This window comes from Lepidothrix coronata, unplaced genomic scaffold (genome assembly GCF_001604755.1).
Source record: "Lepidothrix coronata isolate B3197 unplaced genomic scaffold, Lepidothrix_coronata-1.0 Scaffold24, whole genome shotgun sequence".
Classification (NCBI taxonomy): Eukaryota; Metazoa; Chordata; class Aves; order Passeriformes; family Pipridae; genus Lepidothrix; species Lepidothrix coronata.
The window spans coordinates 1,772,232-1,789,533 of record NW_016690204.1 but is presented as its reverse complement, the minus strand read 5'-3'; the positions used below and the strand labels follow the sequence as shown (position 1 = coordinate 1,789,533).

Here is a 17,302-nt window from a genome sequence, read left to right as displayed (position 1 = left end):
GGCCGGGGAGGCATGACAGACCCCAGGATCTTTGTGTAGGAACTTCATGGCAGACCCCAGGATCTTTGTGTAGGAACTTCATGACAGACCCCAGGATCTTTGTGTAGGAACTTCATGGCAGACCCCAGGATCTTTGTGTAGGAACTTGGTGAGCTTTGGAATGTCCTTCTGGAAGTCTACCAACCAGCAGCTGGATGTGCTGGTTTGAGAAGTTGGGGAGGAATTTCTGCTTGTTGGTGTATTCATTCAGACCTTTTGCAGCCCACTGGGTGGAAGGATGGTGGTGTTTAATGATAATCATTCTCATGGCTGGTGGGCCTCTTCAAGCATGGTTTTTGGTCATGCTCTTGATTCCTGTCTGTCCTCTGCAGGGACAATGTGATCTGGGAGCTCTCGTGGGCTGTACAGTTATGGGAAGAAAACTGGAAAACAAAGAGAAGCTTGAATTTATTTCTTTTTAATGAAAAAAGAATGTCTCTCTTTTCCTTTCTTGAGTAAATAGTAGTTTTTGCTGTTGGGGGCCTTGAGGGTCAGTGATGGGTCTCAGGTTATGCAGTTACTATGGAGAACACTGGTTTTCCCTGGATGCATCAGTAGCCCCACTCCATTTCAGTTTTTTCCCACCAAATTTACCTGCAAAGCTGAACTAACAGCTCAGAAGCTCCTGTGATGGGTGGCATTTCCAGTGGAGGTTTCCCTGTCCCACGGTCACGGTGGGAATTCTGTAGGTTCTGATTTGACACGTGAGGAGGTGCAATTTCCTGAGCACAGATTTCCTGGCAATATGTTCCAAGGGACCTGGTGGAAGGGGCAGTGCCTGCCCTCTCTGTGGTGAGGATGAGAAGTGCCATGTGCTGTGTGTGGGACGGGACAGGACCTGTTGTTCCTTCCAGCATCACTGGTGACGTGAAGGCCTCAGAACAAGGGACAGGTCCCAGACTGCAGACAACCAGAGCAGTAGGAACTGGACCAAAATCTGGGACAAGCCTGAAGACACCAGCTGCAGGGGATTCTGGCAGCTGGGGTGAAGCCCAAAGCACCCTGTAACAGCCTCACTCTTAAAAACTGTGGGCTTTCAGCCAGTGTATCCTTGTAATAGACTGGGGAGCTGCTCCCAGCATTGGGGTGCTGCTTCCTGAACCCACAGCACAGGAAAGCAGGGAATAATCCTCAAGGAGCTTGGGATGGAGGAGTTTGTGACTGTTTTGTTCCAGTGCCCTTGTGGCAGAGCTGGTGTCTCACCCCTCAGCAGGTGCCGGCATCGCTTCCCGATGAGCTGTCTGCAGAGAAAAACATTTCCCCCCAGTGCTGGGGACATTCCTTACAATTCCTGGCAAACACCAGGGCCTGACCTCCTCCCCTCGGGTGGGCGCCGAGCGGCCTTGAAGCCCAGCCAGGAGCAGCTCTTGTGCTCCCTGGAAATCTGGGATTTGAGGATGCACTTTGACATGAGGGCTGGTCACCCTGACAACACCCCCCGGCTGGGCTTTGAGGTTTTTTTTTACAAAGAAAATTGTCCTGAGCTATTTTTAATTCTTCCTTCCAAGAACTGATATTGCAGGCAGGAATGAACTCCCAGATGATTTTATTTATTATTTTTTCCTTCAACTGAGCTGAATACCAGGGAATGCAGTTGCTACTTCTCCACTCAGGTTCTCCCTTGCCATCACTGGAGTGAGGATTTGGTACCAGTGATGTAGCCCAGTGGCATCTGTTTGACACCAGCATGTCTTTGGTGGCATATGAGGAGGGAGATCCAGGCCCTGCTCACTTCACCAGCATCAGTCATGACCAAAAGACTGGAAGGAGTGTCTCAGAAAGGAGCTGTTTCTGGAAAAGGCTATTTTTTTTCTCAGCAGGGAGGGCCTGCAGCCCGTCCTGAGGGGCTGGGACAGGGTCACACAGACCTTGGCTTCCCTACCCTGGTCACGCTGAGCATTAGCTAAGCCCTGACCGCCGTGGTATGGTGGTGGCAGCTGCCTTGGACACGGAGCCAGGGGAGTGATCTCTGTCGGTTATCCTGGAAAGGAGAGCTCTTCCGTCTCCCCAGCCACTCTTAACAGCCTGAAATCCAGACAGGGGCACCATCAACAGCTCCTAAAACATCTGAGTACAAGTAGGCAGCAATTCTCTGCTGGTCTGGAGCCAAACAGGAGGATAATGGTTGTGGGAAGGGCAGAAGGATGGATGTGCCCCTTGGCAGGCAGAAGCTGCTCCCTGTCCCCCATCCAGGGGGCAGGAGCCCGGGGGGGATGCCAGGGGAGGCCTGGGGTGGTGTGGGGTGCAGGAGACTTGGCTCACTCTGCCATCGACGCCAGGCTGAAGCCCCCCACCCTCCCCACTATTATTAGCACTTTCCTGGGGGATCAGATTTCAGGCAGGGATCAGTGGGAGAGGACAGTGTTGTGGGGGCAGTCAGGTCTTCTCCAGCATTATTCCATGTGGTTCGTTGTCTCTGTGGTGTTAAATCCATGAGTGGTCCCTCTCCTGCCCTTTCCAGGGGGGCTGGGGGGTGCATGCTGTGGGCTCTCCGTGCCAGAGCAAAGGATGTGCCCCGGAGTCCTCGCAGTTTCCTGTTTCCCTTGCTCTCCACTGTCAGCTCTTATAACTCTTTCCTGTTTTTTCTTCATTTTGCAGCCCAAATAAAAGACTCTCCAGCAAGAAGGTGGCAAGGTAAGCCCATGCTCCTGTTCCTGCTTGCTTGATCCGTGTGAGCTGCTGGCTCCACAGAAGGAAGACTCAAAATAAGCTTGAAGCGCCTTATTTCTGGATTTATTCCATAGCCCTGGGGAAAAGTGGGTTTAATTCTGATATAGTTTTTCTGAAATGGGTTTTCTCACCCATGCACACAGCTGGAGGCTGCTTGTTTCTTCCAGGACAAAATTGGGGTGCTTCTCCTCCCTCTCCGTCCTTCAGTGCCGTACCAGGGGTGTGTGGAGCAGAGTTCCTAGAAGGATATGTTCCCCTGGGCTGTCCCCTCCCCAGTGTCACCGTGGTGGGTCTCTAGGGGAGAGGGATTTCTCCAGCACCCAGAAAAAATCCAGCCACTTTAGACAGTTCTTGGTCCTGTTTTACTTCACTTAGCACTTGACTTTATGGGACCAGCCCCTCTCCCCCCTCAGTCTGGGGCATCCTGGGGGGCTGCAGGTAACCCTGGCTTAATGGTTTAACCCTGATTTAAACCCAGGCTTAATTCTGTGTTGCTTCTGTCCTGCACAACCACCTTGTCATGGTCGCATTTTCCTTGTGGGCATTTTGATCCCTGAGTGCACAGGGATATATGATATATTCAGGCAGCTTGCTCTTAATCTCTGGAGCAGAGGATCCATCCATCCCCTCTTGGTGACACCTGGTGCTTTCCTTTCCCAACTTCTCCATCCCTCCTGTTCCCGTGCTATCAGGATTTTAAGGATAAACTGGGTCATTCCTCTGCTGTCCTGCCTCTGCTCTGCTCAGGAGAGAGGTTTCCCTCTGCACTTGTTGGCTTCCTCTTTGCTTGTTTCCAGTCAGCACAGGGACACTGTGGAGGAACAGACAGCTCAGTTTGGGAATATTCATACCCTGTGCCCTGGCACTCAGCTCCCTGTGCTGATCCTGTGCCTCTTCCTCCCCCTGTGCTCTCACACCTTTCCCTTCTCCGTTTTTCCTGTGGTCAGCAATCTCCCCTGGCGTGATTTCCCCTCCTGGAAAGGAAGCAGCTCCTTGATATTACATTTCCTACTTCCAGTCATCTTACTTTCTAGAGCTTTGTTAAAAACACTGGCAGGAAAGAGGGTTGAAGGGAGCAGCCTGCCCCCAGGTTTCCTGTTTTAGGACTAGTTTTTGTCCTGTGGCACAGATAAATTAGGGAGGGTTTGAGTTAAAGTTTTGGGAATGGAGGTTCCCTGTCTTTTGGGAGATTGAGCCCTCCTGGCCCTTGGCAAGATGCCATTCTGAGGCTGGGACATGTGGGCTTGGGTAAATATTGGTTAATTCAAGAGCAGTTGGGTTTAGTTTGTGATAAGGTGAGAGATAACAGGGCATTGCTGAGCCAGATCCTTAAGCACAGCTCAAAGCAACCCCTTTGTTGTAGATACTGTAATTACTGAATAATCCCAAAACATTTTAAAAGATCGATTTTGTTTTGGTTAGGGCTCTCTCCTCATTTTTGTTATCTGGGTTCTGCTCATGCTGCTTCAGCCCTGTTGTGCTTGGCATGATTTAAATGACGAATGTGCCCGAGACTTTAAAATCTAAATATATACTGAGGGTGAGGATGCAAAATGAGACTGGGCCTTGGCTATGGTCTCTTGGTAAATGCCAGTTGTGCTTGTGAGTATTGGCATGGGCATATTGTGCAGTGGGATGAATTTGAGAGCCAATGTTACAAATTCCTAGGGAAAACTGAGGTTCAGAAGAGACCTTTGTGGTTTTCTCATCCATGTCCTGCTGAAAGCAGTGGGAGGGCAGAGTGTTTTCCTCTTGGTAGCACCTGCCTGGGGTTCCAGAGCTGGAATGCACCACACTCCCCATGGCAGTAGCTCTTCCCTGTGCCATGAGGTGCCAGAGCTGATCCACAGTGATGCCACGAGGGTGGTGCCCAATCCAGCTCCTCCCCGGGGTGTCCTTTAGCTCCTCACCAAGCTGGGGACACTGGTGTCACAAGGCCTTGCTAATGATTAGCTCACCCTGGGCTGTCCCGGGTGGGCAGGGGTGTTTTGCAACAGCTTTGGGGGGTTTGCCCCCCTCCCTCCCCTCCCACCCCTGCCCTCCCCTTCTTCTGCACCTTATCAGTGTCAGAGCCAGTACTCTGGCCTGTGCTGGCTAATCCACGGCCTTGGGATGTTCATAAAGAAAGAAAGTGGAAAGAGGGAGCCCTTATCTCGTGCCATTCCAAAGAGCAAGAGCAATGATCCCGGTATGAAGTCCCAGGAGCCGTGTCCACGTCCGCGCTCCCTGCTGTCCCCGTTCTCCGGGTGCTCCGAGGTGCCAGACTTCTCGGGAGAGCTGGGTGGTGAGGGGGGCAGCTGTTCTGCCAGGGGCCTGCCCACACCTTCCTCTGCTGGAAATGCAGTAGCCCGAGGAGCAGTGCTGCTAAATCCCTTGGGAGGAGGCGGTGGTGGCTGTGGGGGGGACAGGAGGGGCTGTCACCTGCTGTCCCCAGGGCCGTGATGTTGGTGCTGATGCCGCTGCTGCTCTGGGTCGGGGTGGTCTGTCTCTGTTTTAGGCAGCTGCACCAGACGAGCTCGCTGGCCGTGGGGGTGATGGAGGAGTCCTACCAGGACAACCTGGAGTGCACGGACGAGGACATCACGGACAAGGTGAGAGGCTTCCTTTCCTGGCCATGCTCTGCCTGTGCCATCAGGAGAACGCTGATTTTATGGTGGTCCTGCTGGGTTTTTCTGAGGTGTTAAGAGATAAGGGTTATAGGACAAGATGGGAGCAGGGCAGGAGCACAGGGGAGCTGTCTGTGCTGTCCTGGCGGAGTCAGTGCCTTGCAGTGCAGATCCACAGGCAGGGTCAGGCCGAAGCTCCTCTGGGCAGGTGGGTGCAGGTGGGACATAGAAAGCCATCGAGGGGATGGAGGATGAGAGCACTCCAGGGATTGCAGAGCTCCTGTGCTGGGTCAGGAGGTGACACTGGAGCCCTTCTCCAGGGGTGGTGGCTGTCCCAGCGTGTCAGGAGGAGGGAGGGCTGTTTGCAGGCTGCGTTTTCACTTCTCCTTCACTAAACAAGATGTTCTCAAATTCTGCTTTTCGGAGTCAATTCGCCTGATGTGAAACAAGAACTTCCTTTCCTTGGCACACTCTGCTTCTGCCATCAGGAAAAGCTGATTTTGTGCTGGGCCTGCTGGGTTTTATGGGGGTGTTACAAGAAAAGAGTTATAGGATAAGATGGGAGCACAGGAAAGCTTTTGTTTTGAGTACCCCTACCTAAAAATAGGGGAAAGAAGCTATGGGAAAGAAGGAGAATTAAAGATAGGTGAGTTGGGGCTTGTGTAAATGTCTGCTGCAGTCCTGAAACTCCTTGGAAATGGCTTTTTAATTCTAGAATATGAATAGAGAGCTACATGTGAAAGAGAAATACATGTGTGTGTGGCTGCACTCGGAAATAATTATAACGCATAGAAAGCCTTTAAAAACTAATTAAAAATCAAACATTTTTCTAAGCCTAAAAATTGAAAAAAACCCTCATATTCCCTAAGGCAGTTAACTTGGGAAACCATGGATGTAGTGCTGGGAAAGGCCTTGGTCTCTGCATGGTTTTTTTAATATCCACATGTCTCTTGCCCCTCTCCAAGAGCAGTGGTTTGGGTTTTGCAGACGTGTTCCTAGTTGCCTCTCCTCTGTGATTGTTTTGTGTGGGTATAACTGGGATTTGAATGAATAAAATGCAAATACAGCTGGAATAAAGCCTGCATAGGTACAGGGAGAAAACCCCTCACCTCTGATCCTTCCCCACCATCTGGCATTGACCCCTCCTATGTGACTTTATTTATCTGTAAATGCAGGGGTTCGGTCCTGTTCCAGGCAGTGGAGTATGGATGCAGCAGAGCTCTGGAGATCCCTCTAGGCTCCACTTAGAATGTCATCAGGAAAGGGTTGAAGAAAGGAAAGAATGAAGTGTGTGGCACATGGGAGACATCCAAACATGGGTGGAAAAGGATGTTTTATAAGGATGCTTTAGATCAGGGCATGGCTGCCCCATTCCTGTGGCAACTCTCCGTTTTTGAGGATGGTTCTGGGAGCTGCTCTGGGTTCAAGGAGGCCCATCCCAGCGGGTTCAGGGCTGGGTGGCTGATCCTCCCTGTCCCTCCCCACAGGTGGTGTTCCTGGAGAAGCGGGTGACGGAGCTGGAGAAGGACACGGCTGCCAACGGGGAGCAGCACAGCCGCCTCCGGCAGGAGAACCTGCAGCTGGTGCACAGGTGAGAGCCTGGCAGAGCATCACCTGGAGAGCCCCTGCCCATCCATGTCCTGCTGCATCCATCCTAAATCCAGAGCACAGCCCTGACCAGCTGCTAGGAAGAAAAGTGAATCTATCCCAGCTGAAAGCAGGACACAGTGCCTTTTAGAATTTATATACGTATGTTTTATGTGCTTCCCCTGCCCATGTGTCTGTCCTTAAAGGTCTCTGGAGCTCCAGGACTTGGCTTTTGGCTTTTTTTATACGTGGCTTTTAGTGACCTGAAGCTGTGTCAGGGAAGGTTTAGGTTGGGTATCAGGAAAAGGTTCTTCCCCCAGAGGGTGGTTGGGCACTGCCCAGGCTCCCCAGGGCAGTGGGCACAGCCCCAAGGCTGCCAGAGCTCCAGGAGGGTTTGGATGATACTCTCAGGGACAGGGTGGGATTGTTGGGGTGCCTGTGCAGGGCCAGGAGTTGAACTTGATGATCCTTCTGTGTCCCTTCCATCTCAGGATACTCTTATTTTTATGTTTATTTTTTCATTATATGTTTATCTGTTTATTAATATATAAAATATGCTTTCCTGCCCCATTTGTCCCTCCCAAAAGGTTTCTGGAGCTCCAGGGGCTTTTTTATACATGGGACGCTCCAGAAAACCGCAGGGAAGTTGTGCTGCTTGGAAGGCTTCCCATTCCAGGAGGGCACACACTTCATCCTTCTTTCTGCAGACTCTTTCTGGCCCTTATTTCACCCAGTAGCTCTGGGTGGGAGGCACAGCCGAGCCACTACAACCCATCTCCACCCTCCCCACAGCCAGCCCTGATCCCACTGCTGCCAGATCCTGGCAGTGGTGCAGCCCTTTGGATCCCACATGATGTAATATCTCTCTGTACTAATCTCCCAGGCCCTCTCTCCCAGGGTGTATTTACCCCAGGCAGATAAACCCGGCAGGAGTTTATCTATAGGGCTCTAAGGCTGTTAAATAACAGTCGTGTCAGGGATCTGAGGGATCCAAACAAAGGTTTTCCTAAGCCCTGATAAACTTTGGAGTGAGGGAAATGTTTTCACTTGAGCAGCTTGGCCCAAAAATGCCAATTTTCTCTGAGTGGAGTAAAGTCCTGACTGTGCTCCCTGGTGGGGAGGAGTTGGTTCATCTGGGAAAAGCCTCATAAAGGCTTTGCATAAATTCCAGCTCCTTGCCTCATCCCTGGAAATGTTCAAGGCCAGGTTGGATGGGGCTCTGAGCAGCCTGACCTAGTGGAGCCAGGCTGGGAGAGCTGGGGGTGTTCACCTGGAGAAGAGAAGGCTCCAGGGAGACCTGAGAGCCCCTTCCAGGGCCTAAAGGGGCTCCAGGAGAGCTGGAGAGGGACTGGGGACAAGGGCCTGGAGTGACAGGGTAAGGGGGAATGGCTTCCCACTGCCAGAGGGCAGGGATAGATGGGGTACTGGGAAGGAATTCTTGGCTGTGAGGGTGGTGAGGCCCTGGCACAGGTTGCCCAGAGAAGCTGTGGCTGCCCCATCCCTGCAAGTGTCCAAGGCCAGGTTGGATGGGGCTTGGAGCAACCTGGTCTACTGGAAGGTGTCCCTGCCCATGGCAAGGGGTGGAACTGGATGATCTTTAAGGTCCCTTCCAACCCAAACCATTCTGGGATTCTGTGTTATTGCAGTTCTGGTGGCACACAGGGAATGGTGACCTGCAGAACTTGTATTTTTTGTTGGAGACATGAAAGAGTGAGAAGAAGGAGGGTTGGGGCTGTTGTCATCTCTTACCTGGGTGATGAGATCACTTCATGGTAGAAACAGCTGAAGGAGGATTTCTCCTACAGGTGGAACCACAACCTTGAGTCTTATTTGTGGATTAGATGATCTGAAAGATCTTTTCCAACCTCGATGACTCCATGAGATTGTGATTGAATAGCTTGCTCAGGGTGACCCACAGGCTGTGGGTTACAGGATGATTACTGTGCTTCCTCCCTCACTTCCCCCTTTAAAGGATTCTGATGCAGCCTGGGGACTTAAAAAACTAGTCAGAGACACACCAGCAGACAACCTGGCTTGTTTCATTTTCTTTGCCTGTTTTGCTCAGCATTTGGGTCGTTGGGGGTTTCCTGGACTGTCCCACTGCATCTGCTGGGAGGGAGTGAAGCTGTTGGAGATGGTGATCCGTGTATTTTCCCTGAAATCTTGCTGTATTTCAGAATCTGCTTCTCCCAGCTCATCTGTGGGGTGGGAAAGGGCTGGGAAAAGAGCCTGGTCCCTCCCTTGGGATGGCAGTGGGCCTAAGGAATGCTTAATCCTCCCTTTCTCCTTTCTGCAGAGCAAATGCTCTTGAGGAACAGCTGAAGGAGCAGGAGCTGAGGGCTGACCAGACCCTCCTGGAGGAGATCAAGAAGCAGAGGGAGCTGCTCAGCAAAATGGAGAGGGAGAAGAGCATCGAGATCGAGAACCTGCAGGCCAGGTGGGGCTGGGCAGGGCTGGGTGGGGGCAGGTCCCCTGGACCCCCAGGTACACACTGGAATCAGTGTACAGGCCTCTGGGGGGACAAAGTGAGGTGGACTGTGAGTTTAGGTTGGTTCAAGGTGTAACTGAAGTCATTACAAACCCTGAATTTTGTCTATTTTTACCTTTGTTCCAAAATCAAGCTCCTCCATGGACCTCATCATGGATTCTTTATCTGAATTTCCCTTCTGCAGTTTAAATTTAGCTCTTGTCCTCTATCCATGCCCACAGCATGTGTGAGGAGGGGGGTTGTTAGTGCTTGTTCCCATAAATGACTCCTGGAGGTACATTTGATGCTCAGATATTTTGCACCTTGATGGAAACAGGCAGGGAAAGAATTGCCCCAACAGGCAGAGTGTCCCAGCCAGGGTGCTTTGTGCTGCCTCTTGGATTCCAAAGAAAATAGTGGTGTGAGAGAGGTTTCAGTTATTTAACAGAATTTTTTTTCAGCTTTTCCAGAATGTTTTGCTGTTCAGCCCCTGCAGTCAATGAAAGATGAAGACAGTGGAGTTTTTTAACCAGTCACCATTACATGGACGTTCCTTTTCCTGGGACTGTGAACCCAAAGCCCTCTCTCAACCCTGATATCTCTGGTGCTGAGGCTTGTCCAGGCACTGATAAAGCCCTTGGGCAAGGAGTAGCATTGGACCTGATAGAGAAGGGCATGACATTGGCCAACAGGCTTGTCAGGATCACGTGGGTCTCCCTGTCCTTCCCCTTAGAGCAGAAATAATGGAATTCTCAGGGTTTGCTTTGGACAGATCCTGGTTTAATATTCCTGGTGGTGTTTTCTCTGTGTCTCCCCGCCGTGGGATGCTGGGTGGGTGTCTCACAGCTGGTTCCCATGGCAGGCTGCAGCAGCTGGATGATGAGAACAGTGAGCTGAGGTCCTGCGTGCCCTGTCTGAGAGCCAACATCGAGAGGCTGGAGGAGGTGAGGCCCAGGGGGTGCCCAGGACGGGCTGGGGATCTGGGTTTGGGATGAAATTCTCATCTCCATGACCGTGAGATCCATCTGATGTAACAAATAAACCAGCTGCTTCCAGTCCCTGCAGACCCCACTCTGGACCAGCACTATCCCAGACCACTGTCTGTGCAGGCTCCCACTGTTTAGCTTGGAAGCTGGGAATAAAGCCCCTAATTAATCTGTCAGTGGCTGCTCCTGAGGGGACTCATGCCCTTTTGTGGAAGCCTGTCCCCATCCCTGTCCCCTTTCCTGTGGCTCCAGTCCACTGCAGGGGAGGAGGAGGAGCAGATGCTTCATCTCCATATCCTGGGCTTTGCAAGTTGAGCCTTCAAAGATCTGTGACATCTCCCAGACCTTCCTCCCTCCCACCCTGCTCAGGGTCCAAGGTCATGCAGATGCTGGTGGGACTGGGATGGGAGGTTTCCTGAGGGATCACGGTCCACAGATGGACAAGATCCTCGTTTTTGGAGATAATGTGGGTTGTGGATGTGACATCTGTACAGAGACTACATTTTGTTTCTGCCAAGCTTGTGGCAGAATTAAGGTTAAAATGGAAGTGAAATCAAACTTCCCTGCCCAGTTGAAGGGTCTGGAGCATTTTATCATGTTTAATCCCACGGGAGAGTGCTGCAGCTCCATCCCTCCTGACCTGGCCACCATGAAGTGGTCTTCATCTACCAGGATTGTGAGCACAGTTGAGGCTGGGGGCAGGAAAACCCCTGTGGCTCTGAGGACAAATTCCCTGCCTTGGTTTGTTTCAGCCATGGGAAGTTGGTTTTGATCCATAATCTCCCTGCAGAGCTCCTCTTCTCCACAGTTAATGGGATTAAGGAGAAGCAAGAGGTGCAATCGCTGCCCCTTTCTGCCAAGGAGAAGCCCAGCTCATGAGCAGCTGCTTGTCCAGTGCCCCAAATCAGGATTTTGTTGTCAGTGTTCCTTTTCCTGCTGGTGTGTTGCCTTTGGTGCTCTGCTCCGTGGACCAGGACACCCCAAACCCAGCAGCTGGAGCTGCCCCACAGAGCTGCTCCTCACCCCTTCGTGCCATGGGCCATCTCTCACCAGCACTGGGTGGGGTCTTGGGGTATTTTGGGATTTCTGAAAGCCAAAACCTTTCCCATGAGGCTGGAAACTGTGAGCCCAGGGAGGGAGTGGTGAGCTGGTCACAGGCAGAAGGTGCTGCTGTACAGGGCTGTTGGCATCTTTGCCTGCATCCCAAACCTTCAGCCAAGGCTTTGCCAATGAGAAGGGGACAGAGCTGGCTGTGTGTTTTACATCCTGGCTTGAACTGGTCCTGTTCCTTCTTGGATCAGCCCCCAGTTAAAACCTTTCATATCTGAAATTGAGAATGAGCAAAGGGAGGCAAAGATCTCGGGTCTGTGGCTTTTCTGAAATGCAAACTGAAGGAGCCTTATGATTTTATGTCTCCCCTTGGCCTGGAGCCCCTGTGCTGGCCCCAGTCCCTCCCAGCCTGTCCCACGCCAGCATCACACTTCCCAGAAAATGGCACAAGTGTGGATATTCCTGTGGATTTGTTCTGGACTCATCTCACACTGCCTCTCTCAGTGCTATTTTGGTGTGTGGCTGCCGAAGCTCTCAGGCTCTGGAGCCCTCAGCAAATGAAATCCCAGCAGGCAGAGCATCCTTGTCCATCAGGAGAGGATCCTTCCCTGCGGAGCTCAGCGTGTGCCGCGCTCCTGAGTGAGTGGGAAGGGCCCTGGCAGTGCCGAGCGGAGCCAAACCCTGTCACTGGTGCCTTTTGTGTCATTGCAGGAGAAGCAGAAGCTGCTGGATGAGATTGAAGACCTCACTGTGCAGCTCACTGAGGAGCAGGAGAAAAAGAGGAAGATGGGGGACAAGCTGAGTCAGGAGAGGCACCAGTTCCAGAAGGAGAAGGAGTCGACACAGGAGGTGAGTAGAGTCTGTGCCTGCCACAGCCCTGCCCTGCTAGTCTCCAAAATTAGGGCTGTGTGGGAAAGTTGGCCTTGGCAGCCTCTCCAGAACAGGTATAATGGGAGCCCTTGGTGCTGCCTGGGCAGAAGAAGGTCGTTCAGCAGCTTAACTGCATCACATTGGTCACTTTTGCCTGAATTTTGTTAAAATTCATCTGAATTTTAACACCATATCTGCAAAGGGGGGCTGTGCCACCATGGCCCCTTCCTTTCCTGCCTGGAAGGAATGGTGGCACAAGGACAGTGACAGTGGCACATGGAGCCAGCAGGCAGGAGGAGAGGGGTGTGGGGCTGCTGGGGTGAGAGCTGCCAGCTCCTGAGTGCCTGGGAGCAGGATCACAGCCCCCCAGTCCTTCCATCATCTGTAGTGTGGTAGTACTGGTAATTCCAGCTGGAGGCTCAAGCAGGGTTTGGTGGCAGGAAAGGAGCTTTGGGCCTCAAAGTGGAAATTACTGTCACTGTGGTGACACTGAGAGCACTGTGGTGAGCTGGGGACTCAGTGCTGGGACACTGAGATGGGAGATGTCTGAGGAGATGCTCACATTGCTGGGAGGTCTGTGCTGCTGCAGGCCCCAAACCAGCATCTCTGGGGCTCCATCAGGATCATGCCAGGGCTGTGCTGATGTATTTAAATAGCTCCCCATCTCCTTCTTGCTGGAGGTGTCAGGGAAGAAGGGACCACCATGTGTCCCCCAGAAAGGGACTTAATCATAGAATCATGGAATGGTTTGGGTTGGAAGGGACCTTAAAGCTCATCCTTAAAGCTCAGCCCTACCATGGGCTGGGACACCTTCCACTAGCCCAGGTTGCTCCAAGTCCTGTCCAACCTGGCCTTGGACACTTCCAGGGATGGGGCAGCCACTGCTCTTTACGACGACCCTGCTGCAGCCACAGATGGGGCTGTTCCCAGCCAGGGACAGCCTGTCTGTCACACCAGCCATGACCAGAGGGTGCTGCTGGGTTTTCAGGGGCTGTGGCACTCACTTGTCCCCTTCCCTTGCTCTGCAGCTCATTGAGGACCTCAGGAAGCAGCTCGAGCACCTGCAGCTCTTCAAGCTGGAGGCGGAGCAGCGTCGAGGCCGGAGCAGCAGCCTGGGGCTGCAGGAGTACAACAGCAGGACACGGGAGACGGAGCTGGAGCAAGAGATCAAGCAGCTCAAGCAGGTGGGGAGGGCTGGGCAGGGAGGGAAGTGATGTCCTGGCACCAAGGAGGGGTCAGCAGGGTCTGGGGGCTCCCTCAGATGGAGTGGATCCAAGAGCCCAATGCTTTCTTGCTCTTCTCTCTGGGGACGGGGAGGTTGGCTCCTTCTTCTGAGGGTCAGCATGTACACTCAGGAGCCCTTCTCTCTGCTGTGCCCCCTGAATCTTCCCATCTCATGATTCCAGAGGTTCTCCAGGCTCTGCTGAGGTGGAGTCAGGAGGCCCTGTGCTGTTTGCAGTGTTGTGTGAGCTGTGTTAGGATGGAAACTCCTCCCTTCCCAGGCTGGATGAGCTCTGAGGGCACCAGGTGCTTCAGTGTTTGGTTTGTCTCTGTGAACAGGATAACAGGAACCTGAAGGAGCAGAATGATGAACTGAACGGGCAAATCATTAACTTGAGCATCCAGGGAGCCAAGAACCTCTTCTCAGCCTCCTTTTCAGAATCCCTGGCAGCAGAGATCAGCTCTGTCTCCAGAGATGAGGTATGTGCCATGAGGTGCTGGTGCCCTCACACTGCACCTTCCCGGGCTGGCTGGGGCATTCCCTGTGCCCTCAGCCTGAGAGGGCCTGGGAGGAGCTGATGTGCCCTGTCTGTGGTCTAGCTCACTCCCAAAGCTCACCTGAAAGATGGCAAGAGCAAAGAAGTCCCTACACAACTCTTTGCAGAACTTGCAGGACTTAACCTGCCTCCCAGCCCTCCTTCCTGGGAACAGGGAACCTACTCCCTGCCAATTTGCTGATACTGGCAGCTCTGCCTTGCCTGCCTTGTGACAGCCTTCCCCTTCCCAGGACAGACCAGCCACCACAGGGTGTGTCTGTCTGTCTGGAGCTGTCTTAAATCCCCCAGGAGCCAGGACATCCACCCTGGAGATCCCGACTTCTCTGGGCGTGTCCTCCCTGTACCCCAGACTCTGGTGGCCCTGCTTATGAGACTCCAAGAAGTGGGAATATCCTGGGAAACATACCAGGATATTTTGGGGGTCCAGTGGAGTTGTGATGCTCTCTGCTTTGTTCAGGCTCCTGACTGGCTGAGAGGAAGGACAAGAGCGAGCAGAACCAGTTTTTCCTATCCCCTTAATGGTCAGGAATATCCCAGGCCACAGTGAAGAAGAGGGAAACATCCATGGGTGCACAGAGCCACGGGAAGCCCTGGGCAGTGTCAGGCAGTGACCTCTCCCTGCCTTTCTCCCTCCTTTGCAGCTCATGGAAGCAATCCAAAAGCAAGAGGAGATCAACTTCCGCCTGCAGGATTACATCGACAGGATCATCGTGGCCATCATGGAGACAAACCCCTCCATCCTGGAAGTCAAGTAAGGGCGGCCAACAGCCGCCAGCTGCGCGCTCATCATGTGGGGTTGGTGCTCTGAGAGGATGAAGAGGGACTCCAAATGTCTTTGCTCTTGATGAAGGCACAAGGAAGCAACAGGTCGGGGGGTGAATGAGCCACGGACCAGGGAAAAGGAAAACCAGCAGCCAGGCTTTGTTGTCTGACTCCGTTATTTTGAAGCCCTTCTGGTTTTTGGAGGGCTGAAAGGGAACCTGGAGGAGGAACACAGGCAACGCACACCTGGAGGAAGCACCTGTGGCGCTGGGAACTGTCCTGCCAGGCGTCGGACCCTCTGGCACGCGGGGCACGAGCAGGAGCTTGCCACGTGTAGGGTGTGAGGAGAGGGGTTCTCCGAACTGCGGGATAACGGGATGGAGACGGGAGCGGCAGCGCTGACTTTCCCCTGCTGCCCTGTCCTACTGTGCCAAAGTGTCCCTGACACACTCACTCGCTGGGGCAGAGCTGGGAACGAGGGAAGTGTGTCCCAGACTTGCAGAGGGTTGGGGTTTGGGTTTGTTCTGTTTTATTTTTAATTAACTTAATGCAAATGTCCTCATCTGGCTGGCGCAGCCCATCCTTGCCCTGCTGCTCCTGCTGGGCCGGGGTGCACGCAGAGCCCTCACTGCTGGCAGGAGCAGCCCTGGGAGCGGCCGCTCTGGGGACAGGGTGTGAGTGCACTTTGTCACCTGCCTCCTTATTTATTTTTGCTGTCTGTGGCTCAGTCCCGTCGGGAGGGCTTGGACTCCCGGCTCCAATCCCTGCTCCCCAGTCCTGGCCCTTCTGCCGTGGGGTCCGTGGGTGCCCGTGGAGCTGAGGTGGCTCCGGGGGGAGCAGCCACTCGTCCCCAGCTGGAGACAGACACACAGGCACTGTCTGTCCATCCCACAGGCACCTGGGGAAGGCTGCAGCTCTTCACCCCACACTGGAGGCTGGACCTGGCCACCTCTCCTTGTCCTTGTGGGGACACGCAGCACTTTGGGATCTGCAGGAAAGGCCTGAGCTCCCCACATTGCTTCCCAGAGTCCCTGGCCTGGGGACAGTGGCTGTGCCATTCCCACCCGGAGCAGGGCTCTGCTGGTGATAGCTGCAGTCCTGGAGGGGAGCCCGCTCCGGCTGCCTTTCCCCGGTGTTTCCCTGGGCTGGGGCAGGGGACGGAACAGCCGCGCTCATTCCTCATCCCTGGCATCAGCCTGGGCTGGAATCTCAGTGCCACTGGGGAGAGGAGACAGAGAACACCACAGCAGCTCCCTGGGAAACAAAAGCCATGTTTACATCAGACAGCTCTGGGCTTGCTGGCACAAGCGGCCGTGGCGCGGCGTGACCCCGGAGCAGCCACTGAACCACCCTGCTCCTCTCCAGCTCCTGGGAGGAGACAGCCAGCAGAATCCCAGGGATCCGGCTTCATCCAGCGGTTCTTTTTCCTGCCTGTCAGGTTTTAGGAATGCCGGAGTGGCCTGGAAGCAGAAGCCACAGCGATCCCAGGGGAGGGGGTTCCTGCTCCTCGCCAAACCCCTTTCAGCATCTCCTGGCTGGCAGAGCCCTCTCGGGGTGACCCTGCCCGGGGGACGTGGCCGCTGCCACAGCCTTATCCCGGAGGAACCGGCGAGCCACGACCACGGCACCTCGGGGTGCTCAGCCCCCACGGCCTCGTGAGAGGTGCAGTGGGGCCGGGGTGAGCCCCAAAACCCCGGGGCAGCTCCTGCACCCCTGGGACTCCCAGGCACCCACTCCCTCCCTCCCTGCCCCGAGTCCGCGGGAAGAAGCCACGTAATGTACATTTCCAGAGAAGCTTTGGGTGTAAATCAGTGTATACTTGGAGAGGGAAAATTTTTCTATCTTGTAGAGTAGGTATTTTTATAGAATGAAGGTTGATCCATTTTTTTAATACTTTAAAAGAGGAGAGAAATGTATCTGTGTATACACAAAAGCATATATATATATATATATGTATAAATATATAAATATCGGAGATCTGCCTTTCTTGACTTGGGATCCTGGATCCCCAGGTCTCAAACAATTGTGATTTTTTTCCTGTCGCTCTCACAGAGGTACTGTAACTGTAAATAAGCACCAGGAAAAAGTTTTAAGCAAACAATAAGCACTGACTTGCACATTCACCATGCTTTAAAAGCCCTATGGAGAGAAAAAACAACAAAACGAAACAAAAACTGTACATCCCAAAAATGTTCCTCTTTCCCCATCGGTATGTGAAGGAAATCCCCCCAAAAAAGAGGCAAAAACAGTATTGTCTTAAATGATGTATCAATTCTTGTCGGATTAAAAGCTGTTACTATTCCTGCCCAGAGACTTTTTACTCAGGGGTGGAGTGGATTGAAGCATCCTGAGTGTCCAAGTGCTGGATCTCCAGTGGGAGTGGATGGAGTGGAAATGCTCCTGCATGAGTGCCCTGGTTTTGGGAAGATGAGGATGGAGGAGGCTGGGCCTGGCTGGAGTGCCCTGATTTTGGGAGGATGAGGATGG

The 17,302-nt window shown here is 53.1% G+C and overlaps 1 protein-coding gene across 5 annotated transcripts in view; it reads left to right on the top strand.

Annotated features, from left to right (window-relative positions):
- Positions 1–17,121, top strand: part of RAB11FIP3 (RAB11 family interacting protein 3) — a 51,142-nt gene extending 34,021 nt beyond the window's left edge. For all 5 annotated transcript variants that reach the window (XM_017808752.1, XM_017808747.1, XM_017808748.1 and 2 more), the window contains 9 exons: positions 2,638–2,673; positions 5,207–5,300; positions 6,803–6,906; positions 9,199–9,339; positions 10,232–10,313; positions 12,117–12,254; positions 13,304–13,459; positions 13,836–13,976; positions 14,695–17,121. In XM_017808752.1, the coding sequence (XP_017664241.1) occupies positions 2,638–2,673; positions 5,207–5,300; positions 6,803–6,906; positions 9,199–9,339; positions 10,232–10,313; positions 12,117–12,254; positions 13,304–13,459; positions 13,836–13,976; positions 14,695–14,808 (1,006 nt within the window). In that variant the 3' untranslated portion in view covers positions 14,809–17,121. The remainder of the gene's footprint in view (positions 1–2,637; positions 2,674–5,206; positions 5,301–6,802; positions 6,907–9,198; positions 9,340–10,231; positions 10,314–12,116; positions 12,255–13,303; positions 13,460–13,835; positions 13,977–14,694) is intronic.
- Positions 17,122–17,302: the final 181 nt, after the last annotated feature.